Genomic DNA, 25,950 nt, shown 5'->3' with positions numbered 1-25,950 from the left:
GGAGTCTATTTCTCCCTATATCCCTCTCCTCACTCGTGCCCATGCTCTCTCAAATAAATAAATGTTTTTTAAAAAAATTTTTAAATAAAATAGGTAGACAAATTTAAAAATGTTTATGATGTATACATATACACGCACACACCACCCAATTCTTGACCATCAAATGAAAATCTTGCCGACCCCACTACTTACCTGTCGTGAGTATAACCGTGATCTGGTCTGCAGCATTCCATCAGTGTCTTTGCATCCCACGTGTCTGCCTTGCTGCCGCACAAGAGCTGATCCAGCTGCGTGTTCACACAATGATAACAAATTACAAAAGACACAGCTGCATAACAGAGTGAAACTCACAGGCGTGTTTTGCGGTATACCAATAGAATACAGGTCTACACGTGCCAAAGGAAAGTTTCATTCTCAGCATCAAAACGTTCTGCCGAGAACCTCTTTTTGTCTGATGTGCTCTTCTACTGCACTTATGAAATCAGTCTCCTCTCCAGCTGTAGGAAGAAGCCCTCTGCCCCCATGCAGGGACTGGGGCCTAGAGAAACCTTTAATTGCCAACAGAACATACTTGGGACAAATCCTTGGTTTAAGTTTACTTGACTCTTCTCATGTCTTTAGCGGCTTTCCCTTGATCATCTACTTCTAACCAGGGAGAGTTCATAAATCCTATCTTCTAGAAACCCAAGGGTATACATGAAGGAAGCTAAGACACAGACTACTGAGCTGAAGAGAGAAGTGGGAGAAGCAAGCTGAATGAAGGCAGCAAATGGGCAGCTTTCCCACTCTTTACTGTAAAGAGAGGCAGATGGTGGCCAGATGGTGGCTGGGGCGGCACGGGGACCAAGCTAGCCATCACAGGGGAACATTAGAAAGCAAACAAGTGCTCGTATCTGCCTGGAAAATCTAACATCAGCTTCAAATTAAACCACCTTTTCTCTGGTTAACTACCCATCTGCAGAATGACTGCGTACTTTGAGAAAATCCAATTCAAGGCATATCAAATTTAGTGTCTACTGTTACGTCACCCACTTTCAGGGTACTTAATGCATCCTGTTCAGTAACACAGAGGTTATCGCAATTCACGGATGAGGCAGGCAGATCAGATGCAATAACCTAGGTAAGGTCAGATGGTTAAATGGTGGGGACCGGAATTTAATTCCAGGAGCAACGCCTGCTGCTTTCAATTCCAGGTGACATTCAGTTCCTCAAAGTGCCAGGTACACCACCTGCTTCAGTGAGTGGCAAATCGGAGTGGACATAAAAACCATAATGGAGATTACAATGCTAAATCATTCGAAGAAAGCTGGATTTAGCCAGTAACAGACATGTATTCTAAAGTTACTGCTCAAATAATAAACAAAAGGGATTCCAAACTTTTGCTCCTTCCTATGCCAGCTCCTCACTAGCGAGTAGTTTTTCAGACTCTTGTACTTAAGAAGGCTGGAAAACTGCACACAGGCTCATGTCCCCCTTCTCAACAGCATCCGCAACACTCCCTTAAAACTTTAAGGACTGACTGCAATCATAAAGCAATGTCTTACCTAATCCAGGAAGTTTAGGTTAAAAAAAAAAAAAGGTGCCCCCTCCTCTGTGTTTACCACTGTGGACCCAGGCCCCTTCCTGCCAGCCCCAGTAACCCAGACACCTGCATCCCACCCCACCCAGGGCCAGGGGACAACGAGGCTATGTGCTCACCAATCACACACAGACCCCACTCTCTTTGCTCAGGAAATGATCTTTCCCAAACCTCCCACAACTCCCATCTCCGCTTGGTTTTTGTTGTTGTGGTTGTTTGCAACAACCTTTGGCTAGATGGCACAGAGACAGCCCGCTAAGGTAACTACAGGTACACATGGAGTGATGAGCGGTTCTTTCTTTGAGACATAAGGTACTCACTTCTTCCGGGTAGAAGTACTGAAGATGACTAAGTGGGAAGACGGATTCAAATCCATCTCTGAAGGAATCGAATTGCCTGGAAACGCCTTCATTTAGTGCCCAGAATATAACCAGCTGCAAAAAGAAAGGTCTTTTAGAAACCCTGACAAGATTTCATTTCTCTTTCCTATTTATTCAATACTTGGCAAAGTACAGTGAAACATCCTTCCTGATCACTTAGAAAAACAACAAAAAATTAGGAAACAAAATACAAGTCATTCAAGTCTCTAAAATACCTCTCAGAAAACTGCATAAAAAATCACTCAGGTCAACTTCTAACTGGGGGCCTGGCCAATATGAAAATGTAAGGCGGCAACCACCACCACCAACCAAACAAAAACAACCCATGAGCATTTATATTTAGTGTGTTTTTAAAAATCCATTTATGTAAAAACCCGATGGCACAGAACAGTACCTTCCCGGATGAGAAACAGATGACAGTGTCCCAAAAGGATAAAATGTTATTTAGAAGTAAAGCTGATGTTTCAAGATTCGCAATTATCAACTGTTAAGTGTTTTGAATTTTTAGTGTGAAAATTTTATATCTAAATCCTGATTAAGTTCTTAGAAGCCAACCCTTCCACTTCACTTAGCAAAAGGCCAACTGTGCAAATGCAGTCCCGGGAAGTCGAAAAGTAACAGAAAGCTCCTGTTATCGGTCCAACATGATCTAGTCATCAGTGTCTCTAGCTAACCCACTGGGCTCAAGAAATACAGGACATGTTCAGATAAAAATAAAAACAAAAACGAAAGCATTATTACAAATTATTTTCAGAGAACCTTTACCTGGTCATTTGCCAGTAGGCTAAAAGTTCAGCTTTCTCAAGGTAAGGAAAAAAGCAGGTAGTAAGAGCAGACAGTTCTCTGAATACTGAAGCGGGTGTCTGTCAGTCAGTCACAGAACTGTCGGGGACACTAAACAAAGTCTGAAAACCTCTGCTATCTACTCTCCTTCTCTAGCAGATGAAGAAAATCAGAGCCAACATGTTTCCAAGGTTCTATCCAAAATCCCACTAGGCTGCTGAAAACCCCAAGTTTGGGTGTAGTTGATACTCTATCTTGAACCCAAAGCTCTTCCCACTTGAGGTCAGAAATAAACCAGAAGAAAATTTTTTAAAAAGTAGTAATAAAGATCAATGTAAGTTATCTTAAAACAGAATTTCTTTTCAATACAAAATAATTTTCCCTTAATTTAGCAAATATAATTAAGAACCATGAACTATCTCAAAGTCTTTGCTACCCCCATAAACGTACGTGTATGTTAATTCTATCAAGTTAGCCACTTTGATAGAAAGACAAAATGCAGTTAAGCGAGAACACAAGTGATAGCTCCTTTTCACTGATTTCTTTTAAATACAGAGAAGGTGATATTATTGGTATTCAAGCTCGAGGACAGCAAATATGAGGTCACATGAGGATCATGAACTATCCAACATGTTCTCTCAAGCACAGACAGAAGCGAAAACCTGAAGAAATGGACTGACGCAGTGATCATGGGTGCCAAGGGTTTCACTGGGCTGGAGAGGCAGCGTCCCTCTCCCCCAGAGCAGTGTCAACAAGAAGCCCCGTGTCCCCATGCTGGCCTTTCCCCGGAAGGGCGCCGCGACTACATACTCGTAGATACTCCTCTAAGTTGTGGATGGTGACAGGTATATCCTTTCCTCCTTTCTTCAGTTCGATGTTGGGAAACCCTGGCAGAGTGAAATCCAATCCTAGATCTTCAACTGAGCAGCCATTCATAGTCAGGGTTTCTAATGCATATTGTAGACTCTCTTTGGTCTAAAAAGGGGGAATGAGAGATGTCAGGCACATTGGTTCTGTGTCTGTGTTTGTAAGACAAAAGACATGCTAATACATTTTAAGGGCTCCCTCTGCTCTTACAGGACTTCTTTTTGTGTCATCATCTACACATGAACAAGTCTTAGATCCCAAAGAAATAAATCTCAAGCATTTCAGAATCCAACTATTTTTATTTGGGGGAAAAATAAGCTCACTTAATTATTCCTTCAAAATGAGATGTCGGTCAATGTGACCACATTTCAAATCAGATTTCACAAAAAGTCATAATCGCTTCTACATGATGGTCCATTTGAGAGTGATTACAGAGCCAGACAAACTTTTCCTAAGTTCTGTATTAATCTTCATGAATCCAATTATACATATAGTTAACTGCCATTCCTTAGACAGGAAACCATAAATACAAAGAATGATTACTTGAGTAAATACAAATAGCGCACCATCTAAGGAATGATAATTAACTTTTATTCCACCCTCACCCCCCAACCTGGAAAAGCTCAAGTCTAAGGGACACCCTGGAGATTTCTCATCCTATGATTTCAGGACTTCAGCACTGTGACAACAGATCTGTATCCACACAATAATGCTGCGGTGAAGAAAGGTTCCAACAGAGCCCTTGAGTCATACTCTAAAGACAAATGTTAAAAGCAGTCTGTATTTTTTTTTTTAATTCTTACACACATTTAAGAATTACACATTTTTTTAGATTAGAAACCAACATGCAAAATGGCAACTACTACCTGAAAATGAAGGTACATGGTACAGGAGAAAGCAAAATGGCTTTCCAAATTCGAAATACCCCCAAGTATGAAATTCCCAGTGGCTGAACAGTCCAGGTGCAAGAAATTAGTCATTTAAACAAAAAAAAAAAAAAAGCTAGGAAGTTCTGATTTAAATTAGCCATTTTTAAAAAGGAAATTAAAGCCATCCAGATTAATTCAGAATGCAAAAGAGGAAAAAACACTAAGATTAAGGTATAATCTTAATCTGTCCTTCCCTGTAAAAAGCCTGTGTTTAGGTCTCTCCTCAGCTGCAGGTGAATCATTTGATGAAACCAGAAGGGAGGCCTTTCATTTTAAGTTTAAGGTATTTCTCAGAAAGACTAGATAGTAATCATCAATATCTCTCAAATGTTCTCCTCCTGGAAAGCTCTTGAAACTGCCCCCCACCTCTCACACAGATCAAGGTGGTCACTGCTATCCTAACGGGAAGTCTCTTCTCCCACAGTTACTTAGGGAACATCTTATTTATAAAGGTCTGCATTATAACATGCTATCATTGAGAGGAATCTAGAATATATAGGGTCCCTGAGATATTTAAAAGGAATTCACTTCATTTCTCCAGGCTTTACATTACATTGAGAGCTAGTAAGCTTCATGTGTCTTTTAAGAATGTACACTTCCAAGTTTGCTCCACCTATAACTTCATAAACAATGAGGTGAGGGGCTCCAGAATACCACATACCACCATTCCTCATGCACTGGATGAAAACTGGTTAATACAGTACAGCAGTTTCCACGGAATGTGGTTTCTGTGCTATGCATTTTATACTTTTAAACTGACAACATCAAAAATAAAGATTAAAGATTTGTAGAACAAATCTCAAAAAAGACTGAAGAGAATGGGTGGCACGTTGCAAAGTAAAGAGAGAAAGCTGCAGAACTCGAACGCGAGTTCTAGCTCTCCTCCCACACTCTGGATCCATGGCCTTGGCCAGTGACTGAACCTATCTGCCCTGAGTGTCTCATGAGCAAAGGAAGAGTAACAGAAACACCTACGTCTCTGACACATATTATGGATTAAATGAATTAATATACATACGGCACGTGGAATAGTGCCTTTCCTTGCTTTTTGGGGGGGCACCTAAGAGGTGATTCCAAATAAGATTGCATTCATTTTTAAAATTTACAAAGTTGGGAGCGCCTGGGTGGCTCAGTGGGTTAAGCCTCTGCCTTTGGCTCAGGTCATGATCTCAGGGTCCTGGGATCAAGCCCTGTATCAGGCTCTCTGCTCAGCAGGGAGCCTGCTTCACCCTCTCTCTCTGCCCACTTGTGATCTCTGTCAAATAAATAACTTAAAAATATTTTATAAAAAATTAAAGAAAATTTATAAAGTCGATAAGCATAAAACTGATTCTAAAAAATGTTAAAACAAAATATCTTCTATGGAAAAAATGGACTTGGCCTCTTTAAAATGCTAATTCCTGTCAATAAACAAACTGTTCTTTCCAAAAATCACTAATTAATAAGGGGGATAAAATTAATTCCCTTACAAATCACCTTCTTCCCTGATAAGGCATTTTAAAATTCCCATCTGTCGAGAGCTCTTCTCCAGTTTATCGGGAGATGTGACACTTTTCCTACAAAATCTGCTATTCTTACTTTACACAATTTATAAAATGGGAGTTGATTTAACACTGGTCCATGTTGCCTGCCCAAATATAGCTAACTGACGCTGTGCCGCTATTTTTTAAATGTGACTTTGTCTTCTTCTGCCTGATACAGAACCCACTATTAATTTCAGATTGGGTCAAATAATTTTTAATCTCTTATTAATATGTAAAGAATATACATTAATGATATAAAGCTCAAGATTACCCACTCTAATAAAGAAGCCTCAACAGATGTTACTAAGAAATAGTAGACACCTACCACCCTTTAAAACTATTTTTCTGATCTTTCTATAAACAGATGGACTATTCCTAAATTAAGCTACCTTTCTGGAAAAACAATCTGTCCTGAGAATAGTTTTTTTGGTTTAAATGCTTACCAAAGAAATTCGGTATGATACAGTATCTGCCCAGACACATAACACCCACCTAAAATTATTAAGAGCCTTATATGTTCAAGTCAGGAGTGTTTTTCATTTACTTGTTAATCAAGCTGTTATCACCTGCTGTTTTTATTAGTCTTCTTACTCACTGTGAAATCGTTTCAGTTAATCTAATAAAAAAATTAAACTCTTCCAAAATAAAATAAGTAAAATAATGTAAAACAGTAACTGTGTCAAATAGAAACCATTTAACAAAGACCTCATCTTACAACAGTAGAAACGGATCCACTTGATCATTTCCTCATCTTCTAACCTTACCTGGGATTTATCTTGTTCAAGTCTTTTCTTCTGTCTGACAATGTCTTCTAGGTGATACACTGATCTGGCTACAACCGGGTCAATGTCAAACAAATCATGCGATGTCAGTGAAGTTTCCTGCCTCAGCATCCACTTATAAAAGGGTAAGCCAAGGGGAAGGTCCACCTGAAAGGAAGTATACAAAATATTCTAACAGTCACGCTAAGCTCCTAGAACTGCCTCAGTTCTGTAACGGACACTCTAAGAGATCATTTATAAAGGCTGAGTAATAACTCACCTCTCCAAAAAAACCACATTTCGGAACTGTTTCTCTCATTACACACAACTGTTCCCATTTAAACCCAATTTGGGGCCCTGATATTGTGAAAAATTTAATACACCAAAGAATCCTATTTAAACAGTGACCCTAAAAAGGTTATCTTTCAATGATGGATATATATTTTCCATAAGGGCCTCCAAACTAAGAGATCGTTTACAGGAATCTTAATCTATTGGGGATGGAATAAACTAAATTCTACTGTAGTCTGCATTACTGCACATCTGGGGGAAAAAGAGGTTATAAAAAGAAGAATCAAATAATTAAAACTGAAAAAAATGTAACTTCTAAAGTAACTGGTTAAAATGTAACTTCTAAAGTAACTGGTTAACAGCCCATTCTGTAAGCAAGACAAAACTGTCAGCTTGGAAACTTGACACTGGATGAAAGAAAATGTCTTCTATATACTGACCAAGTGTCTCAGATACTGGTCCCGAATTAGTGTTTTTAAATAGAAATCTCCATGTTAAGTCATATGCCCATTAAGCCCATGACACACTGTTTTAAAACCCAGCATGGGGGCGCCTGGGTGGCTCAGTGGGTTAAGCCGCTGCCTTCGGCTCAGGTCATGATCTCAGGGTCCTGGGATCGAGTCCTGCTCGGGCTCTCTGCTCAGCAGGGAGCCTGCTTCCCTCTCTCTCTCTCTCTCTCTCTGCCTGCCTCTCCATCTACTTCTCTCTGTCAAATAAATAAATAAATTAATTAAATTAAAACAAAACAAAACAAAACCAGCATGAAGTGCAGGGGATTGAGATACTCTCAGAGTACACAAAGAAAAATGTAGACAAGCAAATAATCCTAAACTTACCAATCTGAAATCCATGATAGCCTTGGCCATTAACTTTCCTAAGAAGCGAAACTTCATCTTAACCTTTGCGATGTGAGCTGGCTTAGCCGTCCTACCAAAGGGAAGCGCAAACAGGCCCTGGAGGTTTTGAATATACTTGGTCCCTTCTTGGCTTCCTATGAAATGAGCAAGTCACAAAACTTTAGATGCTATTTCCAAAAACAAAACAAGACAGGACAAAACCTGATAACTAAGAACATCTAAGCAAGTCAGTATTCTCAAAATCAGGATCATGGAATAAAGTCCTCTAGAGCTAGAAGGTTCTCCCTAATTTGATAAAAGAGGAAACAAAGGCTAAAATTTGAATGACGGTCAGAGCCCATGGCCCTCTACTAGAAAGTAAATCTATTTTATGAATTATAAAGGCCCTTTTACCTCACGTTTAAAGCACAAACTGACAACCTCACACATTAATATTACCTTTTGGATTGCTAAGAGTCACTTCTTCACCTCTCCAGAGACCCAAGTCAGCTCTCTGTAGTTCCTGAGATACAAGTGCATAAAACTCCAGTGTAGGCCCGAGACCTGTACCAACCTACAAAAGAACAAAGGCAGAACAATTTCAAATTTTCAGACTTTATGCTGTCTTTTTCTTGGGCCAACCTCTTTGCAATATGGATACTAGCAGCAACTGTTTATTTCATGCACCATTTCCCCAACTGTCCTGATCAGGCTCCTTCAGCCTTGGTCCCCCAGAACAAGAACGAGCCACTATCTGTTACTGCCCAAGACCCTCACATTCGCACTGTGTGCTGCGGGCTTCTACACTGACAACAGTACTGCTATAGCTCTTGCACCCCTGGCGAATAAGAAGGCTTTGTCTGAGGATGATCTCCTTCCAGAGTCTTCTCGGGTGAGCTATTACCCTGAAACCAACTCAAATGTCGTCTCAAGAGAAGCCTCCTCTTCAGCACAGGGACTCTGCTCCCTTTTCTTCAGAAATTGTTGTTCAGCGACTTCTCACATCACCTCACACTGCCACAGTTTCATTCTATGTTTGCATTTCTCCCTCAAGGGCAACTTTAATTCACCTCTATACCCTCAAGAGTACCTGGACACACAACAGCCACCGAACACTGCTTTGCTGAAGAACACAGGGCCCAGGGAAGGTCAGACCCATGTGAACACCCCCCGGGCTAACTTAGCCTCAGGGAGTACGTCGGTGCTTCTCAAGCCCCCTGGCGCCCTAGAAACTCCTGAGAGCTTTATTAGTATGTTTGCATGGAGTTGGTGAGCATGTCCTGAAGATTCTCGCTTGACAAGTATGGTTAAAGCCTGGACACTGGTATTTTAAAACCAGCCTGGATGTGACTGTACGGCTCTGAACGAAAAGCCCCGCTCCATGAGAGGCATCCCGTGTCCATGCTCATAGCCTAGTCACTCCTTCACGTTCTATAAAGGTCTGACCAGCTCGGACCATAAATTTAGATATGCAGCTTATGACAAGTTAATATAGTAGTTTATAGGCCACCTCAAATCATTATCCTGATCAAGATAACTAGAGTTCACTTAGAGATGATTTGCAGATAATGGGCATTATTTTATCATTATCACAGTTACTTTTTTTAAGTATCCAAACTAGTTTAAAGATCAGATCCAATCCACCAAGTATTTCACTCTAACTTTGCAAACAGCAACATACCAGGTTGGATGTGGTGGCACCTTCTGGACCCGCCAACACCACCCTGGCTTTTCTTTTTTTCACTCTGCACATTCCAACCCATCATTCAACACTGTAAGCTCCCCTTCAAAATATATTCTGACCTGGTCCCTTTCCTGGTCTACTGCTAGAGTCTCCTGCATGCTCTCTGCACCTGCATTCCTGGCATCTCCTTGTCTAGCCTCACAATGCCGAGAGGCCTCCCATCTCACTCAGAGCAAAAGCTCACGTTCTTCCCCCGGCTGCACTGCCTGGGTGACCCCTCCCATAGCCTGGCTGGTCATTCTGTGGAAGGGTCAAGAATCTGCCTCAGGGCTTTTGCTTCTCTGTTCTTTCGCTAGAAAAACCCTTCCCTAAATGGTAATGATTTGCCTGTCAAATGTCCTCTTAACCACCCTATCCTTTCCCCCATGCCAATCCACCTTTCTTTCTCTTCATCATGTGACCCATCATACGCATATGCGTAAATATGCGGGGGGGCGGGGAAGTTCTGTGGTGGTAGAAATTCTGTATATACTTTGTTCACCACTGAATCCTGGAGGAGGGAAAGGAAAAAAGAGGAGCCAAGAAAAAAAACTGCAGTAACATCCGATATCCAGCAGATGGTGCTTTAGAGCCACTTAAGTTTTCTCCTTTTAGCATAATAACCCTAGGCTAAATGGAAATCACAAATCAGATCAGTTTAATTCCTTCATCCAAGGAATGGGCTGTTATTTTTAAAGGTAAAACAGACCTAAAATATCAAATTGCACTAGTATCACTGTAAACATGTCATCACAGCAAATCTGTGAGGTGTGGAAGGAGGTAGTCTAAGCTATTCTGGCAATTCACCCTGTTACCTGGCTGGCCAGCCACCCTGCTACGATCAACCTTATCTTTTCAGGCTTTTGTTCTACTCAGCCACTCCACTAGAAAGGTAAGTACTTTGGTTTTGCTTCATCTGTTTTTAAAGGAAGGAAAAGGGGGCACCCAGTGGGTTAGGCCTTGTCATGGTCTCAGGGTCCTGGAATCCAGCCCCACACTGGGCTCTCTGCTCAGCAGGGAGACTGTTTCCCCCCCACAGCCCCGCCCCACGGCCTGCCTCTCTGCCTGCTTGTGATCTCTCTCTCTCAAATAAATAATTTCTTAAAAAAAAAAGGGGGGGGGGGAGAAAAAGCATAAAGCACTAGGAGTAAAAACACAGAAAAATGAATTTTGACAACTGAGTTTTTCTCTTTCAAAAGCTAACACATACCAGCACTTACAACAGGACAATGTTCTACCATTAATCATTCTAACAACATGGGATGAGAAAGGTCCATCTCTTCTGCCCCTCTTGAGGTATCACCAAGGACTTTACAGAACTGCCCAGTGTCATGGTCAGGCAGCGCTGGTGCCAGGCTCCAGAGTCCCCGCTCCTAACACTTTGCCCTCCTGGAGGTTGGTCATTTGTAGCCCCAGCCAACCCAAGCTGGCTGCCCCAGCTAGGCTCTGAGCCTAGACACTGGTTTACCAATCATCCCTATTCAAGATGGGGCCCATCTGGATTTGATACTTCGAATTCGGATTCTTCTAGAGCTACTCTGGAGTCTTCCTAATGGTCACTTCCAGACCTGTAGGGTTTAATCTGCTCTACAACCGAAGGCCCCTTGTATCTAAAAAGTCAGTACTCCTCCCAAGCCCTATTCCCCAATGATCGTCCTAGAATCTTTCCCATAATTAGTGGGTAGGACTCAGCAGTGGAGATTATTAAATTAAGACTTCTACATCAGTAACTCAGTCCTGATGACCTGTGGCGCAATCACTGTGATGCTATCGTGAACTTGTTTAAGTTCCATGTAAGAGGCAATGTGAACAGAACCATGAAGGATGCGAGAGGGAAGGAAAGACATTCCTGGCAAGAAAACAATGTACTGGGGTAAAAAAGTAAAAATTAAAGTTAAAAATAAACTCAAGAAAAGAAGTCACCTGGGGCAGAGGTCTTGCAGTTTTAAGAAGAAACGCACATGTAAACATCTGAAGAACTGTATCTCTGAGTAAGAGGCACGGTCAGGGTGGCTTCAAAAGAGCGTGCCAATTTCTTATCCAGCAGCCAAGGCCTCCACTCCATCTCCCTCTGCCCCATCGCTTCTGCTACTTGCCACAAAGCCCAATCCTTTGCTCGACCCAAAGCCTTTGGTCCCCTAGTTCTGCTCTCTTCCATCAGTCGAACTCTATGAACCTGCTCACATGCTCCTAGGATGGTAGGACTTGGGTCCTTTGTACCTCTGTCCTGTGCTGCACACCACCCCCTCCCGCCACTACACCTCTGACTGCAGGAACTCTGCTGTAACCCGGATCCCTAGCACATGGTCGACTTCCTAGATCACAATGACTTCAAGTTTTACTTTTGATGACTAAATACTCTCAAATTAACTTTTCAAAAGTCTTAATGAGATGAAAAAGCCTAAGAAAAATCACACTCATATTAAAATTCCTTGGATAACCATAGGTGAAACTGCAGATTGTTAGTGGTTGTACTCTACCTCACATTTTATAGTCAAGAAAACTGATGGGCAGAGTGACTGGCTATTATAATCAGTGTAATAGAAGGTTTGGAAATTTTAGGTCTTTATGAGTTTTAGACGTCTAAACATTCTCAAGTTTTGTCTTAAAAATATTGAGGGGAAAGAGGGAGGAAAAGTACCCTCAAGAGTTTTTCACAGAGAAAACCATTATTTGAAATCTCTTGAGGGCCGGTCCAGGCTGTTTAATATAAAAGTGCCTTAAAAGAAAGAAATGAGGGTTGCCTGGGTGGCTCAGTGGGTTAAAGCCTCTGCCTTCGGCTCAGGTCATGATCCCAGGGTCCTGGGATCAAGCCCCGCATTGGGCTCTCTGCTCAGCAGGGAGCCTGCTCCCCTCCCACCCCCGTCTGCCTCTCTGTGCCTACTTGTGATCTCTGTCAAATAAATAAAATCTTTTAAAAGAAAGAAAGAAAGAAAGAAAGAAATGAGAAAGGTTTGAAAGTAAGTAAAAATGTGTTTTTTCTCCACAGCTGCCAAGACTGTCCAACACCCCAGGTGAGCCAACTATAGCTCTGGTCCACTTCCTCTTTTTGTACCATCTGCAAGCTAACAGTGGTTTTTACAATTTTCATGGTTGCAAAATCTTGAATAATATCTTACCACATGTGAAAATTAGATGAACTTCAAATTTCATTGACAATAAAATTTTGTTGGAACATGGCCAGGCTCATTCATGTAAGTATCATCTCCGGCCACTTTCCTGCTTGTACAACAAAGGCAAAATGCAGTGGTTGTGTTGGGCCGTGTAGGGCCCGCAGCCCCTGCATGTTTTACTATCCAGCCCTTTAAGCTTCCCAAGTCTGGGTTCTGCAATAATCCTACATGATCTATTAAAAAGTTATTAGAACGAAAAATTATCAAAAAATAAGGTGAAGATATAAAAATCAACATAAAATAAGGTGAAGATATAAAAATCAACTATTTCTACAAACTAATAGCAACCAGAAAATAAGAAGAGTATCATTTTCAACATCATCACAAAACAAGAAATATTTGGGGAGAATTTTAACAAAATGTGCACATGAAAGACCTCTAGACTTGTTAATAAATGAAACTGAGAGATAAAAAGATCTAAACAAATGCAAGTCTACATGGTGTTCATAAACTCCAAGATTCAACACTAATACATGTCAATTTTCTCCCCAAACTGACCAAAATTCAATATAATCCCTATCAATATCCTGGGAGACCTTCTGTAGACACTGACATGCTGATTCTAAAGTTACACGGAAATACTAGGGACTGAGTAATAACCACAACTTTGACAAAGAAAAACAAAGTTGGAGGAATCACACTATCTGACTTCAAGAGTAACTATAAAAAGATGCAGTAATCAAGACAGCTTAAAAAACAAAAAAGAACAGAAAATCCAGAAAATCCAGATCTAAATATTCACAATCGACTCATTTTCAAAAAGGAGGCAAGGTCATTCAATATGGGAGAAATATGCCTTCTCAAACAAATGGTGCTAGGAAAATGAAATAGCCTATCTTTAGAAAAAAGGAAAAATATCCTAATCCCTTACTTTATGCTATATATAACTAAAAATGGATTACAGACCTAAGTATGAGAGCCAAAACTCTAAAATTTCTAGAGAAACACATGGGGGGGGGCGGGGGGAATCTCTGAAAACCAAGGGTGAGGAGAACATTTCTTGGGATTAAAAAAAGCCCCGACCAGGGGGAAAAAAAATTGATAAACTGGATTTCAACAAAATTAGAAATGTCTGCTCTTCCAAAGACATTTCATAAAGTACTTATATCCAGAGTAACAACTTAATCATAAAACACGATGCTGGAAATGTGGATGGACACTTCTCCAGAGACGCTATATGAATGGCCAGTAAAACAAATGGGAATAAGAAATCAGAAAAATGCAAACAGAACATAGTAAGATACTACTGCAAACCCACCAAAATACCCCAAATTAAAAAAACTAGACCCGAGAGTTGGTGAGCATGGGAAGCCACCGAAACTCACAAGCTCCATCATTGGTGGAAATAGGAAATGGCAAAGCTACTTGGAAAACTGTGGTGTTTCTCACCAAGTAAAAATGGATCTTACTAAGTAAGTAGCTCAGCAATTCATCCCTGAAGAATTTACCTAAGATAAAGTGTCTATCCAAAGACTTGTACCCAATGTTCACAGCAGCATCATTCACACATGTCAAAAACTGGAAACTAAACTGTGCATCACCTAATGATGAAACATTTCCTTAAATATCTATGTAACAGTCTCTTACTATTCGTGATAAAAGGAAATATACAGATACATGCAATAATTTTAATGACTCTCAAAAGAACTGTACTAAGTAACAGAAGAGTAACACAAATGGCTACATACCTACTAGAACACTGTAAGAAAAGACAGAACTGCAAGACAGAAAAAAGACTGATGGTTGCCTGGGGGCAGGAGGCAGGGGGAGGGGCGAAGGGCAAAGTGATCTAGGAGAACAATTTGGGGTGATGGAATGTTTTCTTGATGTTGATGTGATAATGGTTTCAGACTGAATACATTTGGACATGAGAATTTGTACGACTAGAATTGTACATGTTTTAAGTGTACATTTATTATACAGGTTAGATCTGCTGTTTTTTTTTTTAAAGCAGTTCAAACATTTTGAAAGGTATGCTTAAAACATCCTTTCACTTTATCAACCTAAGAATTACACAAATGTTTGCTCTTATGCAGGAAAAAAACATCTTAATCTTGGAAACTGGAGGGTTTTCCGCCTTCCAAGATCATCCTACACAGAGCAAATCTCCAATTTCTAGATTAATTTCCCAATTGTCTTTTAGAATTTCAGAGGACCAACAAAGTCTTACTGAAGGCACAAATGAAGTCGAAAACCAACCACGCTGGTAAGCTCACCTCATTCTCATACTGGATCTCTAACATGGCCCGGGAGCTACCCAGATCCTGCATCACAGACTCCGCTTGCTTCAGCAGCTCCTCTCTGTTCACAGTACGCTGAAAAACAAAGCACAAATGTGAGGAAACAATGCTTGTGTTACACTTTATTATAATAAACAGCTGGCATTTCTTGGAGTGCAAAAAAAAAAAAAAAAAAAAAAAGGAACCATTAAAATACTATTTTTCATTTATCTGAGAGAAAGCCCATGAGACAGTGTGCATGCATCTGCTTGAGTGGGGCAATGGGCAGAGGGCGAGGAAGAAGGGGAGAGAATCTTAAGTGGACTCCATGCCCAGCATGGAGTGGTGTGGGGCTTGATCCCACGACCCTGAGATCATGACCCCCACCAAAACCAAGAGGCGGACGCTGAGCTGGCTGAGCCACTGGAGCGCCCCAAGACCATTTCTAGAAAAGCACATGTCAGGAAAGGCTAAGAAGCAACTGTGTTGCTATGAACGTGGACAACAAAGCTACAAGTTAAGTCTAAGTATTATCTTGAGCCCACGACACACACACGATTGAGAAAATTTCAGGTGGAGAAGAAAGGCTCTCTGTAACCTTGCCAGACACCAGTGCAAGTTAGGGCTGCAGCTATGTGGCTTCTCCCTGGGCACACTTACAATTACATCATGGAGAGATCGGTGTGGCAGGGACAGGTGAGACAGATGAGCTGAAACCTCCTGGCCCCAACCTGCAGAGATCCTACAAGCACAACTACAAACATCTACTAACAAGATTCATGGGGACGAGACATGTCCTGCTAGATTTCCAAATCTACCAACACTGCCACTGACACAATCCTACTGATACAAATAAAGATAGAAATAGCAAGGCTTTGCAAAACAAACAAACAAAAAGTATAAGGTAATTTTTGTTTTGCTTCTCATTCCTTCTAATTCTTTTCGCGTCATTACTAGTGGCTCTCATGAGTCTTGGAGTTACAGGTTTTCAAAAGACACACGAGTAAGAATCCTCAGCAAGAAAAGAGGAAGATGAACAGAGACATCAGAAGCAAAAGGCAGTGGCGTCACAAATGGAGGATGGGGTCGCCGCTGGAATGGCTCACAGTGGAGTGGTCAGAGCTCTGAGTGTGAAGCCAAGGTGAGAAGCCCAGGAAATGGAGGTCAGCAACCAGGGGCTAACTAGGCACGAGCCAGAAATCCCATCAAGAATCCTGTTTTGGTCACCTCTGATCAGAGTGATGTGTGAAGGGACTAAAGTGCATCTGGTTAATTCTAACTACTGCACACGGATCAAGTATAAAAGGGAGGCTATAGTGTGAGCTCCTAAATTAAAAAGAAAAAGCCTTGGTGGGAGAAGACAGGACTCTTTCTAGGCACGAGAGTTATGGCAACTAAGAAAAAAGAACTGGAGAAATTACTCCAGAAATGGGAAAAAAGGACTCTTAACTGTGGGACGAAAAAGAATCACAGAGAGCCTGGTTCCAAGACTTGACAGGAAACCCTGGCTGCTCCAGAGAAGACAGACTAGCAGAGGTACGGCAGCGACCGTGTGACGGTTCCACACCACAGACACTGCTCCCACGCGCCTCAGCTCCAGCATTCCCGTTACTGGCAAAAGCTCGATGCGGTCTACCTTTACATATTAGGGGGGAGAAACTTACTTTTTTCCTATCCAATCTAGGTGCAACTCTGCTATCTTGAGAATCAGACTGGTTGATTTCTGGGTTGGTATCAAGTAATCTTTGCATTGCTCGGTCCCGATCAAATGCAGTTACATAAAAAAGCATTTGCCGGGTATCAAATGGGAAGAAAAATGGGCTGTAAAAAGATGAGACACAGATTATCTGAATTAGAATCACAAACCATACAAACCACTACATTAGAAACAACTTGTTACTATGGTACAGAGGAAGAATTTTAAGAGAACCAATAAAAACGGTCTTGGCAAAACTAATTTGGAAGAATTTTCATAACTCTTGTATGAAATTTCTAAGGGATCAATAATGCATTAAAAGTACCTTTTGCTGTGAAATATGAAATTCAACTATTAAAAATCCTATACTTTAAATCAGGTCTATTCAAGATTATCTTTAATCTACCCTAAGACTTTTAGGAAGTCTGACTTGACCAGCAAAACCCTGTTTTTAAAATACGATCACTGCTTCATGACACTGTCAAACCATCCCCACACCACATACACACAAATAATAATAATGGCATTACTAGCTCATGGTCTTCCTCCAGCTCTAGCACTTCTAAGTCACTCAAACCTACCAAACAGCCATGCTGATTTCCAGAGAGGATCCCTACAGGGACACAGGTCCTACTGCTGCCTCTTGATTTAGGATTTTGGAAGTTCTTGACACAGAGCTGCTAAAAACACTTCCTGTGGTGATGCCAATGTTCAACGTCTGTTCTAATACAGGTAGCCACATAAGGATGTGGCTGATGTGACTAAAATCTAATTTCTAATTTACTTTTCATTGAGCTAAATGTAAACAGATGTATGTGGCTACTGACTACTGTACTGATGGGGGGTACAGTTCTATGGTCTCTGAGAATGTTAAGTCTAGATGCAAACAGGCTCAGAAAATCAACCAACTATATATATACCTTTGGAGTCCAACTTTACGAAGACAGAGGATTTTAAATCTCTTTAAATATCCTTGCATACTTTTCTGTGTCATATATTTAGACACATACTGTCACAAGTAGACCTTGTATTCGCCCCAGCTAGAGGACAGGCAGTGACACTAAATATTAAGTAAGCTGTGATCAAATATGATGTTACTTAAACACATTTAAGTAGGTCCAGTGAAGACTGTTTTTGTGACAAAATATATTAATACCCATGCAACAATAACACACTCCCGAGACATCATTTCAGAAATGCTCATCTTACCAGGTTTTTCCGAGTTCAGTCAGCCATGCTGGGATGTTTCCTGTCATGATTACTAATGGATCCTGAAGCTGCCGATTTGCCTTTGCTGTCAACTTACTGTTAATGAATTCACTAGTTGGAATAATCTCCTTGCACATTGCGTTCTGTAAAATGTTGAAAATAAATAAATAAATAAAGTTAGTCTGCATGTAGTAAAACATTAGGGTGCTATCCACTAACTCTTTATCTTCAAAAATATATGCAGAGGGCCTGGATTTCACCTGGTTCCCAACATACGATATACAGCTCCTCACTCAAGTGTCTCAACCTAAATGACAACTTCTACAATGCAGATCTCAAATACCACAACCTGTACAAGCTGCTAGTACTGATCCGATCATTGAGGTGGCAGCTAATGTTTTGTGTGAGGCCAATTCTGTCATTCTTCTCTATTATCAACTTGGACAAATGAACTTTTGCTTAAATGTAGAATGATGAAATTTTTCTATCAGTTCTATGAATAAGTAAATAAATAAATAAATTCACAATCGTTCTTCATGTTGTAGCCTAACTTAATAAAGTTACAGCCAGGAAGAACACTCATCCAGGAATGTAGGCCAGCCACAGAAAGTGCAGGAGAAACTCCCATTGGTGAGTATGTTATATCTCACTGGGCTATGATCCCCCTACATTGAACAGAATCCTTATGGCTGTCTCTAGTACAACAAAAACTCATCAACCACTAGACAGAAAAAGCCATCAACCATGGGTAACATGTCACGCACTACACACGATGGGAAACTCCATAAGCAGGCCACATTACTCACATCGTACAAATAATACCAGTATCGACTGATGGCATGTAAAACTCTTAAAAGAAGAATCACATCTAATGATGGGTCTTCAAAAGTTATATTTTCAGGTGGCGCGGATATGAGGTAAACTTCTAAAGGATTTGATACCGATGGGCACACTCCATCTAGAGGGCAAAAGATCAAAGGTAAGGTTTGACCCAAGTTAGAAAGGCTGTGCCAGTGGAGCCAGTGTCTTCTTATCCCCCGAAAATAGTAAGCACAAGCTGTGAAGATCTACCGTTTGGCATCCTATCAGAGTACTGATAGCTTCAACATTTTTCCCTTTATCTTACACATACATCATACAAGCTTATGAAAATTTTGCTTTCCTCCCATATCCCAATAAACTGTAAAGGAGAAAAATGGACTCATTTCCCATTTCTTCTTTTCAACAGAAGAAACAACTAACAATAAAACGGCCACAGAGAATAATAAAGACAGAATGTTTAAATTTAAGTTTAGTTTTATACATGGATTTTTAAATTTTTATAACCACCTTAAAATGACCATGTAAAACAGACAAATATTCCCAATTGTAAATCTGATAGAAGATTTGGCTATTTAATCTGAGGCCAAGGATAGGACAGACAGAGTTTCCAAGGGGATCTACGATTCTTAGATTTCACTGAGTAATAGCTTGGGCATGGGGCAGGGGCTCAAACTGTTGCCATTTACTTTTACCAAACAAAGGAATTAAAAATTACCACACTATTGCTATCATAAAAGAAAGGGCAATTTTTAATACCAAAAACACAGACACAAAAAAAACTCAAAAACACACACACACACAACAAAAAAACACAGAACTTAAGTTTTCTGAAAAGAAAACAAAACACTGTTATAATGCCCTTATTTCTGAGGACAAAAAAAAAAAAAATCCAGTAGCTGACACCATTTTGTTTGGAACTCCTGGATAGAGATGGTCTCCAAGAAGGACCCTGAGCCGAATGTTAAAGCACTGCTACCCTCACAGAAATGGGGGGACGGGGGTGGGTGAGCACACGGAGACTGGAAGCTTGATAGCTTCCATGCTACAAAACAAAAGAGATCAACTGGGGGCACTACTCCATTCTGCAGTCATTACACTACCTGGCAGAACCTCTCATTCCTTCTGTAATTGTTAGATTATAACAAATGACCAAAATGGAGGGCCTGCCTGACCACCATCAGTCTCTTCTTTAGTAAATGTGTTCTACTAACGAAATTTGTTTTAACCTTCATGAAAACATAAATTTGTCATGAGAACAGTAGGAGTTCTTCCCAATTTTCTTCCAAAATTTAATTTTGCAGGTACTTAATTTTTCGTTTGTGGTACATTCACTTTTTCTGTATCATATCTAAGGGTTTCACTGCTAGATATAAATCATTCCTTTAAAACTTCCACAACAAGAAACCTACTGCCCCGTGGCAATTTGTTTTCCCCTCCCATGGACCAACTTACCATGCCATAACTCATCGTGCTTTTTTGCATTTCTAGGTGATGTTTTTGTTGGAGCTGTTTGGGCTCTTCCTCTTTTACCACCAACACAATCTTTATTACTTTCTTCATCCTCTCTCACGGGTTTGTACCTAAATTGATTGGAGAGTATGTAAACTAAATGTCAATTTTAAAAATACAAACTCTTCTACAGGAGCTGAAGTGTGACCCAGAGACACCACAGTTACCAGAACTCTGACATCTATCCTGTTTCTCCCTACTTATGGGTTTGGAGAATTCTCCAGGCACTGTTTCAGGAAACCACCACAAAGAGTGCACTGGCCCAGGAGAGGCCACCTGAGGAACGCCAGGGTTGGTTCAGAGAACAATGGCTCTCTGTAGTTTTGTGGGGTTTTTTAAGTGGAGCCCACTATGTGGCTTGAATTCACAACCCTGAGATCAAGACCTGAGCAGAGATTGAGAGTCGGCTGCTTAACCGACTGAACCACCCAGGTGCCCTGAAGATTGGTTCTCTTTAAATCTAAGTAGAAGACATTCACAAACAATGCAGAAAGCTGCATCCAAATGCCTCTAAGGGCTCAGAGATGCCAAGCTTATTACCTAAAAGAATGTCATCTTCCAAAGAGGTTTTTGTCTTCTTTAAAGACTTGAAATGAATCTAAAAAGTTGACGTATACTGTGATTATTGCCCATGAGTACGTTTTCCAGGAGACTTAAGGAAGGCAAATATAAACGTACACATGTATGCACATGCATGCATTCACGTACACACAGATAAAATATGTAAAGCGGCTTTTAATAATAAAATGTAGGATTTGGGCCCCCTCTCCTTATGTAAGCCAGTCATTACTATGAATTCCAAAACACAGGAACGACATATGGAAGTTGATGACAAAGCAAAAAAAAGTCAGTTTTGGACTTGCCATATTGTATGAGTCTTTGTCCAAATGCCCGCTCTCCCCAGAGGGTTGCTCTCGTCGTCCGTGGACTCCCGCTCATCCTCGGCCTGGATACTGAACTGCCGGACTGCCTGATACACGGTCATGTTATACGGCAGCAAATGCTCTCCAATGTAGAACTGTAGCCTGTGCCTTACATTGCCGGAATTTAAGAACTGAGCGGCCTGAATGAAGCAAAGAAAACCCACTTAAGCTCCAGGCCCTGAACCGCGTGTGCATGACAACACAGTGAGAATAGCGCCTTACCAGAGACTCGTCTATTTCCTCGTCAGAGCCATCATCATCACTGTCTTCATCATCTTCTCTTACTCTTCCATACCCTGAAGACCCAAGAAGGCCGTTAAACTCCCAAGCAATTGTCCGTGGCTAAGAAAAGCCCACGCGTACTGGTTAAATGAACATACTCTTAGAACATACTCTTAACACTGTGACCTATGAAGCAGAAGCAGCTAAGAAAATTGTCACCTTCAGAGCATCATTTCTACTGCATTATGTTCCAACACGATAAATGAACTCATCACTGAAGTCAGCCATCAACCCCTCGGAAGTGTATTACACTTCCACAGTCTATGTAAAAATGAATGATTAGAACACAAGCTCCCAATGCTAGGTTTTAACAGAAGCAGCCCTAAGCAGGGAAATCGTTCCCACATCTCCTAACAGTCCCAGCCCAATGTACGCACAAACACAAAACACACATCTAGGGAAAGTACCTCTAACTACAAGGTATCTCTCGATAGCTTGTACCAAAGCCAGGGGATCGATCTTGACTGGCCCGCCTTTCCACTGCTTCACGTTTGCACAGTCTGGATGTCTTTGTAACTGGCATTTTAACTGATGTGTGTTGAAAAATTTTAAAGCCTGTGATCCTCTGTTGAGAGAAAAGCTCAAGATAATTTGTGAAAAAAAGTTATTCTATTATTTTCAAAATCAACATAATACAAACAAAAGACAATACAAACTTCATTTTCTTAAGACACAAAATAAGCACGCACTTACCAGCTATGTCAAGTCAAGCCAGCAATTCAAGTTACTTAGTGAAAGTTATTATAAAGTAAGAAATCAAAGACGGTGTGTATGCATGCATGTGAAAACATTAAATTATCATTTTATCTCTATCATACCGGAAACCGATGTGAGCAGAAATCCTCACCACTGAGATTTAACTATTTCTCTAGACTAGAAATTCCTCAACCATTTGAGCCTGCTCACTTCTGCAGTATTTTGCCACAGCCTAACGAAATTCTATGGCTTTTAAAACAAAGGAAAAAGCCCTCTTTTTTGCTTTCAAACAGTTCTAAAATTACTTTAAAAACTAACCTTTAAAATTTACTTTGCTACAGTCTTTTGAACGAAGCAGTTTGATAGCTACACCAGTCTAACCCAGTAATGATATTTAATTGCTCACTTCTGGAAAGGGCTGACAATAGTGAGACACAGACAGGCTTAAAATGCAGTTTATCTGTAAGATTCTATAAGGCATGCAAATAAAAGTATGGGAAAGAATATTTCATTAGACAGGAGATACACACACGTGCGTACACATAAACACACACACATTTACACACATATATGTAAACATACATTTTAAAAAATACAAATCTAGGTAAAAATAAAGAACTGTAATTTTCTCAGGCACAGATGAAAATGCCCCCATATTCCGTAAAATTTTCCAGGACAGGATAATGATCAAAACTGAATACTACATTCTATAATAATATTCAAAGCCAGAAAAAAACCCTAGCCCACACGGATCCCTTCATCTGTCCAATAATGCATCGTTTTAATTCAATAAAAAATTTAAATGTTTTCAAAACACATCAGACTGTATTTTAAAACTAAACTAGTTTCTTATTTTGTAGGCTTCTAATCATAATATTCCAGAAACCTTGTAACAACCTGAAAATACCATAATTAACTTTTACAGTGAATTCTTTCTATAGCATTTCATGAGTCCAGCAAAACTACTGTATTATGGAAAAAGCAGAAGTTTTAATGAAAACAAGAAAACTTCAAAATATACACTTATCTGCTGAAACCCATCAAAGGTATAACCACTTATATCACATTATTGCACAGAATGCAAATATTTTATTATCCCTATCTACAAATTCACAGACAGAAGCCGTATATATTAAAGTCTATCAATTTAAGGAACACTAAGCCTATTATAGCTCACCAACACAATCAATGGGTTATGTATTTCCAAAACATGTTTAAAACACATGGGGCGATTTTAAAGATAAAAAGTGTTTTTCTTCAGTCATTATAGTCAAATGGTCTTAGAGCAGATGAAGATGTTACCAGACCTCTTGGCACTTTACCTCAACAAAATGAAGCACAGAGTCCAATGGCAAGGGCACACCCAGGCACTGATCCTTACCTGCCTCCTGTCCCATTTCCACTGGGGAAGTCATGTACTTTCACTGGAAATTGCTCCATCTGGCTGAGGCAGTTGTTCATCTTGTGAACTAATGCCAACAAAGGTGCATTACCCACTGGTTCTACTCTTCCAATGGGCTCTTCTCCAGGAAGCTAAAGTTATAAATAAACCAACAGGTTAAGCGAGGCCTCTTGAAAATGGAACACTCCTCAACAAGAAAATTTAACGGTCAGTTTTACAGAAGAGAACCATTCCTCTATTCTCTTTTGATAGATTTGGTTGGAATGATTATTTGCATCTAAATTATTTCAAAGAGACTCTTTTTTTGTACAGGTCCACAATCCCTTATTCTTAATTCCTAAGTCCAAAAAGGCTAGAAAACACAACTTATTGGCAAAGAGTTCTGACTCAGACATGAGGCCCTTTGCAGTCTTTATTTACCTGAACTGAGCAGGAATATCCATATGCTTTCCTGCAAAAATATTCAACGTTCATGGAGCGCTATTTAGAATCCACTGGGAACCCGGCAATATATACGTACTGTACTGTAGAACTCCTGAAACCCATTCAGCTGCATGGAGATTACAGACCTGTACTTAATCTTAAGCATGGTATAAAACTACATCCAGTACTGCTACACATCTAATGCATCTCAAACAAATAACAAGTCTGCATTACGAGCCCAAGTTAAAACAATACAGGAAGTACTCAAATGTTTCACCAACATACAGGAATACAGGAAGTGCTCAAATGTTTCACCAACACATAGAATTACCCTTAGTCCTACTACACAGATGATCCAGAGGATGACTTCTCTCAAGTTGTTTTGCAGTAAGTAGAATGATGTTAAGTCACTAGTGTCCAAGAACGGTTACATTCTCGCTCTTACTGAGGCTGAAGGAAGTGCAGCCTCTCTGAGCCTTCTCAGAGGTTTGGTAATCCAGATTATAAATGGTGATTGCGAACACTCCAATAAAATTGTTAATACTGTACTTTATACGCAAAATGGAAACGTATATACATCCTCTCTCATGGCTATAGCTATTTTACCATATTTCCCTATATGTATATATATATTGACAACATGTTTAAAAACAAATATTGAGAATAAAATATATTCACAAGAGACTACTAATGGCTGGTTTTACCAAAACAAACAAACAAACAAAGACTCAAGATACAGTGGCCATAGAAAATATAGCACGTATGCCATTAAATCACAATTATGTTGCTTTACTAGTATATTTGGTATATAAAAGACCAAGAAATCCAAATCTAAAACTGTATCAGAAGCCAGAAACTTGACCTCAATATCTTGACCAGCACCTAAAGGAAATTACTAAGGTGAAAATACACCCATCAGTGACCAGTGATTCCTACAGGATGACAGAGAATCATCAGCATCAGGAGATAACTTACTGGTGAAGAAAAGAATACATGAAGGAATCTCTTTAATCTGATCTCTCTGCTCACAGTATCCTTTTCACTTTTAGATGTCAAATAAAGCAACAGCTGCTTCACGAATCCACTGTGTTGGATTTCAAATGATGAAACATCAGACTCTGAGACTATGCTACGGATTTCTACAAGGCACTCAGCTCCACCATCCACCTGGAAGAGTTGGGAACAGTATTTTTATAATGATATACTGATTTATCTGTACTGATTATTTATATTGACTTAAACTAAATGCACAGTGCACATTTCCCCCAAAAGGAATTGAATACATACTCGACATTTTTAAAAAAAGAAGGTGGGGGGAGTGATGCATTCTTGGTAGAACCTTGGAAACTATGATCTTACACACAAAGTCAGAAATGTTAGGGTTTCATGGAAGAAAACCAGCATCTATACTACTAGCATAAAAAAGGAAAGTCTTGCATTCAGCCAATGTTGAATAAAGAAATAAAGAAATAATAATAAAAGAAATCAAGAGACTAAATAAATAAATAAATGAGACATAGAATTGAGAATACAAACTGAGGGATAAAGAGCTAGAATACCACAATGATAAGATAAAACAAGAATATAAAGTATGGCCTTAAATTAATACATTTAAAACCTGGATGAAATGGACAATTCTTGACTACTCGAAATACTCAAAGTACACTAAAAATGTAAACAGGCTAAGAATCAGATGAAATATAAAAGGCTTATTATTATCCAAGTACTATCAGATCCATGTGGTTGAGGGGTTAAGGAGGGTCCCCCATCAATTCTAATACCCACAGTTGAGATGTACCTATGGGACATTTCTCTCAAGTTTCTTTTTTTGTCAAGAAATATTAATGTGACAGATTGGGTGGCTCAATCAGCTGAGCCTCTGACTCGATCTGGGCTCATACCATGATCTCAGGTTCGTGAGAAT

The 25,950-nt window shown here is 40.0% G+C and overlaps 1 protein-coding gene across 50 annotated transcripts in view; it reads right to left on the bottom strand.

Moving 5' to 3' along the window:
- The window catches only part of TRIP12 (thyroid hormone receptor interactor 12), a 146,098-nt gene that overhangs the window by 1,820 nt on the left and 118,328 nt on the right, over nucleotides 1-25,950 (bottom strand). For 34 of the 50 annotated variants that reach the window (XM_082690700.1, XM_082690718.1, XM_082690686.1 and 31 more), the window contains 16 exons: nucleotides 25,002-25,193; nucleotides 23,583-23,734; nucleotides 21,913-22,085; nucleotides 21,446-21,519; nucleotides 21,164-21,363; nucleotides 20,244-20,371; nucleotides 18,776-18,927; nucleotides 17,970-18,112; nucleotides 16,729-16,885; nucleotides 15,062-15,160; nucleotides 8,409-8,523; nucleotides 7,950-8,104; nucleotides 6,826-6,990; nucleotides 3,553-3,717; nucleotides 1,900-2,013; nucleotides 193-287 (listed from right to left, as the gene is read on the bottom strand). In XM_082690700.1, the coding sequence (XP_082546826.1) occupies nucleotides 193-287; nucleotides 1,900-2,013; nucleotides 3,553-3,717; nucleotides 6,826-6,990; nucleotides 7,950-8,104; nucleotides 8,409-8,523; nucleotides 15,062-15,160; nucleotides 16,729-16,885; nucleotides 17,970-18,112; nucleotides 18,776-18,927; nucleotides 20,244-20,371; nucleotides 21,164-21,363; nucleotides 21,446-21,519; nucleotides 21,913-22,085; nucleotides 23,583-23,734; nucleotides 25,002-25,193 (2,279 nt within the window). The remainder of the gene's footprint in view (nucleotides 1-192; nucleotides 288-1,899; nucleotides 2,014-3,552; nucleotides 3,718-6,825; nucleotides 6,991-7,949; nucleotides 8,105-8,408; nucleotides 8,524-15,061; nucleotides 15,161-16,728; nucleotides 16,886-17,969; nucleotides 18,113-18,775; nucleotides 18,928-20,243; nucleotides 20,372-21,163; nucleotides 21,364-21,445; nucleotides 21,520-21,912; nucleotides 22,086-23,582; nucleotides 23,735-25,001; nucleotides 25,194-25,950) is intronic. The other 16 variants (XM_082690705.1, XM_082690725.1, XM_082690733.1 and 13 more) reach the window with 1 other exon arrangement.

Source organism: Mustela nivalis (assembly GCF_964662115.1).
Source record: "Mustela nivalis genome assembly, chromosome: 11".
Lineage (NCBI taxonomy): Eukaryota > Metazoa > Chordata > Mammalia > Carnivora > Mustelidae > Mustela > Mustela nivalis.
Note: the sequence above shows the minus strand (reverse complement) of the source record. Positions and strands in the feature narration are given on the sequence as shown.